This window comes from Morone saxatilis, unplaced genomic scaffold (genome assembly GCF_004916995.1).
Source record: "Morone saxatilis isolate NCDOM2014 unplaced genomic scaffold, NCSU_SB_2.0 Contig22, whole genome shotgun sequence".
NCBI classification, from domain to species: Eukaryota; Metazoa; Chordata; class Actinopteri; family Moronidae; genus Morone; species Morone saxatilis.
This window is the reverse complement of record NW_023339785.1, coordinates 14,789,245-14,798,245: the sequence shown is the minus strand read 5'-3', so window position 1 is coordinate 14,798,245 and position 9,001 is coordinate 14,789,245. Positions and strand designations below refer to the sequence as shown.

Genomic DNA, 9,001 nt, shown 5'->3' with positions numbered 1-9,001 from the left:
CGGTATTCTATTCAGGAAGAATTAATATTAGGCACAGCAGTTGGAAATGTAGCCAAAGACCTCGGATTAGATCTTGGAAGATTGTCGGACAGGAATCTTCGTGTAGTGTCAGGAACAAAGCAGGATCTGTTTAAGGTAAACCCGAGAGATGGAGTTTTGTTAGTGAACCAGAGAGTAGATAGAGAGGAGCTGTGTGCAAAAACGGTTCCCTGCATCACAAATTTAAAAGCAGTCGTGGAAAATCCTCTCGAGATGCACCAAGTGGTAGTTGAGATACTCGATGTGAACGACAATTCGCCGAAATTTCCTGAAGAAAACTACACATTGGAGGTGCTGGAGTCCGCTATAGTTGGATCTCGATTTCAGATGGAAGGGGCACACGACTTGGATGTTGGTTTGAATTCCTTACAAGCATATAAGATAAATCATAACCAGTATTTTCGCCTGGAAACCGAGGAATTTGGAGAGGATGGAAAGGTTCCATTCCTAATATTACAGCGACCTTTGGATAGAGAACACGCCGCTCACCACCGGTTACTATTAACAGCTACAGATGGAGGAAAACCCTCAAAATCGGGTACTATTAATGTCACTGTCATTGTATCGGACGTTAATGACAACTCACCAGTGTGTGACAAACAGAAATACACCATAACGATAAAGGAAAACGCACCTCCAGGAACATTTCTGCTGACAGTAAATGCATCTGACCCGGATGAGGGGCTGAACGGTGAGATCGAATATTCTTTACGGAGTAAACTCAGAGGACTCTCATCTGAGCCCTTCGATTTGGATAGTAAAACCGGCAAACTAACGGTGAAGGGAGGCCTTGATTACGAAGAAAAACAAGTCTATGAGATTAAAGTACTGGCTGCGGACAAAGGTGCAGTGTCCCTCTCCACACACTGCAACGTGGTTGTCAGAGTGGAAGACGTGAACGACAATCATCCCGAAATAGACATCACATCCCTTTCAAGTCGCATTCCAGAGGATGCTCCACCTGGCACGGTTGTGGCGTTGATGGGTGTGACGGACCTTGACTCAGGTGTGAACGGACAGGTGGTCTGCAGTGTGCCCGGTCATTTACCTTTTGACTTAAAGCCATCCCCTGACGGACAGTCATACTCTTTGGTCACCAAGGACAACCTAGATAAGGAAACAATACATATGTATAATATTACTATAACTGCTAAGGATTTAGGGAGCCCGGCCCTGTCGTCTACAAAGGTGATACATGTAGATGTGCTTGATGTGAACGATAATAGTCCTTTGTTCACTGAAAGTCCATATACTTTTTATGTAAATGAAAACAACAAGGCCGGAATGTCAATTTTTTCAGTGAGCGCCGCAGATGCTGATGGAGGTGAAAATGCTGCAGTCACGTATTCACTCAACCGTAAGAGTCCAGGGCCCACTGTAACCTCATTTTTAAACGTAAATGAAGCCAATGGCGCAATATCCGCACTAAAAAGTTTTGATGGACTTTGAAACTCTGAAAACGTTCAGTCCAAGTTGTTGCCACAGATTCTGGAACTCCTCACTAAGCAGCAACGTCACAGTGGAACGTGTTCATTCTGGATCAGAACGACAAGCTCCAGTCATCCTGTATCCAGTCAGCTCCAACGGTTTGCTGAAGGTGTGGAGGAGATTCCCCGCAATGTGAACGCAGGACACTTTGGTGATCTAAAGTCAGAGCCTAATGACGCTGATATAGGATATAACGGCTGGTTACTGTTTTTCACTGCAGGAAGGTTCTGACCACAGTCTCTTTGGTTTGACGCCTATACAGGACAGATCAGAACACCTTCGCTCATTCACAGAGAGACGAAGGCCAGAGCATAAAACCTGGTCATACTGGTGAAAGACCAATTGGGGAACGTTTCAACTCTCAGCACAGCACTGTGATTGTCAAGCTTGTGGAGCCCAAAAGAGGCTTTTGCAGCTTCTGATGTTAAAATTCAACAAAGGATGGGAGGGGAATGATGTGACTTTCTATCTGATGATTAACTTTGGGCTCAGTTTCAGTACTTTTTCTCATCAGTATCATTGTGCTGATTGCAATGCCAGTGCTCTAAATCTTACAGACCTATACTTCTAAATATCTGTACAAGAGGCCTAATTACTGACGGGACACTGTGTCACAGCATCCAGTACAGATCTGGAGACAAACGGTACAAATGTTAGTTGACCAAGAATGAGTTTAGGATCTACTATAGGGCCGGGCAGCCATGCCGAATACACTAGTGCCCCTGACAGGAGGAGGATCTGGAGAGGTAAGCTCATATTTATTTTTTAATTGAAACTATTTTTCATGCGCACACAGATCATTTATTGCAGGTTGTATCAAAGCCATTTCTTCTCAACGGATATGATTCCCTGTAGAAATATTGCACATAGAAATTAATCGTTACTAGGTAGAGCAAAAGAGCATTGTCCATGGTGCTCACGTGTATTATATTGGTCACATTGAGGTCATATTTAAATTTAAGTTTAAGTTCCTATATGACTTTTTAATAAGCAATACTTTCAGGGAAACCGAATGGCATATTTCGTAGCGCTGTCCATGGTGCTGATAATCAAGTTTGGGTATATTGTGCTGTTTTGACCCCGCTGATTTTAAAATGTGTGTCCATGGTGCTGGAATTTTGTTTATTTTTTTCTTATGTTGTTTTTTGTTGTTGTTGTTGTTGTTTGTTTGGCAACACAATTAATGACAAGTAGATCTTAGAGAATAGTCACTGGTAAAGTTTGTATTCCACCTTCTGTCACATACAGCCACATGTTTTGTATTAATCAACGTGAATCCATAATTTATTGAACAGAATAGAGCTTTGGAACATATTTACAATGTGTGTGTACATAAATAATAATTAAAAATAATTGTTGATGGGGCCACGTGTCATTTAACAATGCATATAATTGCAGGCGTAAGATCGAAAAACTGTGCAGACTGTGAACTTTTTGACACGTGTTTTGTCCTACGCACACACAGACATGAAAAGCAAAAAACAAATATTTAAATCCACAACTCCTTTTACAGTACAGTGAAAGACAATGTCGGAAAACTGTGGGGCTCAACTCTGCACCAGCGTCAACTCACTGCAGCAAAGTTTCTTTAGGTGTCGGCTGAAGTCTGTCTGTCTTAAGACTCATGCATAGCTCACTAGAAACATAGCTAACATTTAGTTGATTGGCTGGAAGAGGCAGACCTGAGCATCCTCCACAGAGTGAGACTGGGGGGCGTTTTAGCTCATCAGCTCATCACGTGTCTTTACTACTAGACTATGGACAGCATGGAGGCATATAGCAGTCGAATGTAATAGAGAAGGAGGTATTGAAGTAAAACACTTGTGATTTAGTAGCGTATTGTAGCCCACGGGCCACATGGTGTCAGTGTGGCCTAATGGTTGTGTTGCTCATTCTGCACAGGCCCTGCCCATCTATAGATCATATCTGATGGAGGTGCTATGCTGACGGAGTACACATCGTATAGGCTATGTATCAAGTAATATGAATAGCGGATAATATTTATGTGTGTACGCTTCTATTTGAGAGTCGTGAAATGGATCTAATTAGACTGGTTCGATAAGCAGTTGGATTAGTATATTTGCCGCAAAAAAAGCCTCAATTTTGTGTTTGCTTCACAATGGGAGATCGAGGACAAAGGCGCCGAGTGAACTGCTGGCTGGTTGCTGGGATTTTGTTGCTGTGCTTTGGTGAGCAGATTTTGGCCCAGTTAAGATACTCTGTTCCAGAAGAAATACAAGTGGGATCGCCTGTTGGAAATGTTGCAAAGGATTTAGGCCTTGACATTAGCACCTTGACAGACAGGCGGTTTCGTATTGTTTCGGGGCCCAATCATTCTCTTTTTCAGTTAAATCAAAACAATGGAGTGCTGTACATTGGAAAAACGATGGACCGGGAGGAGCTCTGTGATGGAATCAAGGTTTGTTTGATAAACCTTAAAATAGTTGTTGAAAGCCCACTGGAAATACATTACGTTGGCGTTGAAATAACGGATGTTAATGACCATTCACCGACTTTTCCTGAAAGCGAGCAGCGACTGGAAATAGCGGAGCATACTCCTCCAGGTACTCGTTTCCAAATCCATGCGGCTAGAGATCCTGATGTCGGTGCACAGGCAGTTCGATTATATAAGTTGAGCCAAAATGATTTTTTTGATATTGAAATCAGAGACAGTGAGGAGGACAAGATACCGTTTTTAGTGCTGAAAAAGCCTTTGGATAGGGAGCAAAAGGCAGAACACTGTTTAGTGTTAACGGCTCTTGATGGAGGCAGTCCGTCGAAATCTGGGAGCCTTAATTTAACTATAACTGTGATAGATATAAACGATAATCGCCCTGTGTTTAGCAAAGATACATATAGCGTGACAATATATGAAAACTCCCCGATAGGAACTCTTGTAATACAATTAAACGCCACAGATTTAGATGAAGGTTTGAACAGCGAAATTGAATACATGTTTGGAAAAACACAAAAGAAAAAAGTGCAAGACACATTTGAGTTAGACAGCGTCACTGGGGAGATTCGAGTAAAAGGAAAAGTGGACTTTGAGGACACGGAGATTTATAGACTAGATTTACAGGCTTCAGATAAAGGTCAGCCACCTTGGACGGCCGAAAGTAGAGTTGTGATAAAAATCAAGGATGTGAACGACAATAAGCCAGATATTGAAGTAACATCATTGTCTAATGTAGTCCCCGAGGATTCAAAGCCTGGCACTGTTATCTCTCTCATCAGTGTTACGGACAGAGATTCGGGGGTTAACGGAAAAGTTATTTGTAAAATCTCGGATGATGTTCCGTTTGATTTAACACCATCCATTGAGGAAAACATGTACTCTCTTGTCACAAAGGGGCGTTTAGACCGAGAAATTGAATCCCATTATGACATCACGATAACAGCTACTGACTGTGGTGAACCTCCACTTTCCACTGTAAAAACCTTGAGTGTCCAGGTGTCTGATGTAAATGACAATAGACCAGTTTTCAGTCAGAATCCATTTGAACTTTATTTGGTAGAAAACAATGCCCCAGGCGCATCAATATTTTCTGTAAGTGCTGCTGATAATGACTTGAATGAAAATGCAGCAATAACATATCACATTGTGAGAGGTGATGGGCTGACATCTTTCCTAAATGTGAATTCAGATAATGGACAAATATCCGCTCTAAAAAGTTTTGAAACTCTGAAAACGTTCCAGTTCCAAGTGTTTGCCTCAAGATTCTGGAACTCCGTCACTTAGCAGCCAAACGTCACAGTGAACGTGTTTCATTCTGGATCAGAACGATCAACGCTCCAGTCATCCTGTAGTCCAGTTCAGCTTCAACGGTTCTGGCTTTGAAGGTGTGGAGGAGATTCCCGCAATGTAGAAACGCATGGACACTTCGGTGACTAAGTCAGAGCCTTTATGACGCTGATATAGGATATAACGGCTGGTATAAACTGTTTTCACTGCCAGGAAAGTTTACTGACCACAGCTACTCTCTTTGGTTTGGGACCGTCTAATACAGGAACAAGCATCCAGGACACAGCTTCGCTCATTTCACAGAGACAGACGAGGCCCCGAGCATAAAACTTGTCCCATACTGGTGATAAAGACAATGGGAACGTTTCAACTCTCCAGCACACAGCTCACTGTCGGATTGGTCAAACTTGTGGAGCCCAAAGAGGCTTTTGCAGCTTCCTGAATGTTAAAAGTGCAACCAAAGTTGACGAGGAGGACAATGTTACATTTTATCTGATGATAACTTTGGGCCCTCAGTATTCTGTACTTTTCTCTCGTCAGTATCAATCGTGCTGATTTGCAAATGCAGTGCTCTAAATCCCACAGACCTATACTTCTAAATTCATCTAGGACAAGAAGCCTAATATTATGACGGGACAACCTGTGTCACAGCCATCCAAGTACCAGATCTGGAGACAAGACAGGTACAAATTTTTAGTTGGACCCAGAATGAGTATAGGATCTTACTATAGCTGACGGGCCAAGCCAAGCAAAATACACTAGTGCTTCCTGACAGGAGACGTCCATCTGGAGAGGTAAGCCCATGTTTCAATTTTAATTGAAGCTGTTTTTCATGCACTCACAGATCACTTACTGCGGGTTACCTTAATATTATTTCCCCTTAACAGATATGATTACCTTTAGAAGCAAATCACAAGCACATGGTAAATAATGTTTACTGTGTAGAGAGAAAAAGAGCTGAAATGTTTCATGACGTTTTCATATTCTTATCAATGTCCCTTTATGTCTCTCTTGAAATTAGTTAAAGTGATCAGGCTGCTAAGATGACACGATATTTCGTGTGGCGCTATTTATGGTTTACGTCCTAGTACTGTCTAAGGTGTTGAAGTGCAGGTTATTGGTCACACTGTGGGGATATTTAAGTTGGGTTTTATGTTTCCATTTGGAAATGACTTCTTAAAAAGTTTTTAAAAGTTTTGCTTTCTTAAAAAGGAGGAAAGCTATACGAAAATAACAGCATATTCTGTACCGCTGTCCATGGTGCTGACTTTCCCACTTAGTTATATTGTTGCGATTTTCATTGCAGTCAGAGTTTTTATGGAAGCCGAACCGCCATGTATTTGTTATGTTGAATGCATACTTTTTGTATTCGCACCCTACACCCACACTTCAAATTAGCAAATAACTCGCGTTCTTAGCTACTACCTACTATACTACTACTAATCCAGTTAGAAGTCCGGATGTATCTTGTCCAAATCCAGTGGTTCCTATTAATTCGCATTATGAAAGTCTATTAGCACACCCTTCAAACTTGTTCGAGTAATGCTATCCATTACAATGCCTTCAGTCTGCAAAGGTCTCTCCAAAGTAACATTTTTGTAAAGGGAATTCAGCAAACACGTTTTTCTATACTTCATTGCCACGATCAGATAATGTAAAACTGACAAACATGAATTCAGACATGGTTTTCACACAACATAAGCAAGTTTCAGAGTATGTTAATAGAGTGTTATGTATTTGTTTTTACTGATCAAGGAAGCTAGTTTCCCTTATAGTTTGATTTCAATGGGCAACTTGATGCTTTCAAAAACGGTCAGCAAAAACAGAAATTATTTAAGGAGCTAAAATGTATTTGCAAACATATTGATATGATTTATGTCGCTGCTTGCCTTAAAAGGAGGTCATTATCTGCCCAGTCCACAAGGTGTCAGTGTCATATCAGCATCAACTGTTGTGTTATATACATTGGCCCTGCCCCTTCAGAGAGGTTTTGTTCAGGGCGACGGAGAAGAGGTAGTACGTTCAACAGAGAGAGTGTTGCCGTTGTGGTATTTTTACATAGATCGTTTCAAAATATGGGATATTTTCAAACCGTATATTTTTAGGCTTAGGCTTTTACCCTTTTTTCGTAAGGACCTGTGAGTGGATATAATAATAATAACATTTGAAACGATGGGAGTCGGAGGACAAAGAAGAGGAATACAATCCTGGTGGTTAGCCATCCGTTTTTCTGTAATGCTCAGCTGTGTGGAGTGGGTTTCAGCTCAGATAAAATATTCAGTTCCAGAGGAAGTACAAGTGGGATCCGTTGTTGGAAATGTCGCCAAGGATCTAGGATTGGACACCAGTTCGCTGCAGGAACGACGGTTTCGTATTGTTTCGGGAACTAAAGATGCTCAGTTTGAAGTAAATCAGAACAATGGCGTCTTGTATGTGCATAAGAACATCGATCGAGAGGAGCTTTGTGAAAGCGTTTCTCCGTGTTTAATGAACCTAAAAATGGTAGCTGAGAACCCCATGGAAATACATTATGTTGGAGTTGAAATCATAGATGTAAATGATAATTCACCGAGCTTTCAAGAGGAAGAAAAAATATTAGAAATTCCTGAGTCCATTGTTCCTGGCAAACGTTTCCAGTTACCAACTGCGCACGATCCAGATGTTGTCACCAATACTGTGCGTGTGTATAAATTAAATCAAAACGAATATTTTAGTATACAAATCCGAGAGAGAGGAGAGGACAAGATACCATTCTTAGTTCTACAAAAGACTCTGGATAGAGAAAAGCACCATGAGCACAGATTGATTCTGACAGCAGTTGACGGTGGAAATCCACCGAGATCAGGGACACTTAATGTCACAGTTATAGTTCTCGATTCCAATGATAACCATCCTACATTTACACAAGAAGTGTATTCAGTAACAGTACCTGAAAATGTAGATGCAGATACAAGTGTTATTAGGGTAAAGGCAACTGATGTGGATGAGGGCCCAAATGGAGAAATTGAATACTATTTCGGGGGTGAACTTGACCGGAAGATATATGATGTGTTTAGCTTAGATAAAGACACCGGTGAAATTCGAGTAAAAGGAGAAATTGACTTTGAGAAGGTTGACGTTTTTAAGTTAGACGTCCATGCAACTGACAAAGGACAGCCTCCAATGACTACCGATTGCAGGGTGATCATTAAAGTGCTCGACAAAAACGACAACAAACCTCAAATAGAAGTAACATCCCTGTCAAACATGGTGGCTGAAGACTCAAAACCTGGGACTGTGGTTTCCCTTATTAGTATTACAGACCAAGACGGCGGTTTAAACGGTAAAGTAATATGTAGTCTTTCAGATAATGTGCCATTCGATTTAAAACCATCTTTTCAAGATAATATGTACTCATTAGTTTTGAAACAGCATTTAGATCGAGAATCAGTTTCGCATTATGACATCAAAATAACAGCTACAGACTGTGGTCAGCCTCCTCTGTCTACATTCAAAACTTTAAGTATTGATGTATCAGACGTGAATGATAATGTCCCAGAATTTTTGCATAATCCAATTGAACTTTATCTGGTAGAAAATAATGTGCCTGGAAACCCTATATTTTCTGTTACTGCTACAGATAAAGACTTAAATGAAAATGCAGCTTTAACTTATCATATAGTTAGAGAGGAAGGTAGTCAAATAAAAATTGCAGCATTTTTGAATATCAATTCAGATAATGGACAAATATCC

The 9,001-nt window shown here is 40.9% G+C and overlaps 1 protein-coding gene and 2 pseudogenes across 1 annotated transcript; all 3 read left to right on the top strand.

Annotated features, from left to right (window-relative positions):
• The window catches only part of LOC118334010, a 3,648-nt pseudogene extending 202 nt beyond the window's left edge, over nt 1-3,446 (top strand).
• A 200-nt stretch (nt 3,447-3,646) lies between these two features.
• LOC118334009 lies at nt 3,647-6,299 on the top strand (annotated as a pseudogene).
• Nucleotides 6,300-7,441: 1,142 nt separating this feature from the next.
• Nucleotides 7,442-8,995, top strand: LOC118334018 (protocadherin gamma-A11-like; the record flags this gene model as incomplete). The annotated part of the gene is made up of 1 exon (XM_035669832.1): nt 7,442-8,995. A coding segment is annotated over exon 1 (1,554 nt), but the record flags the coding sequence as incomplete, so codon positions are not given.
• Between the last annotated feature and the right edge of the window lie 6 nt (nt 8,996-9,001).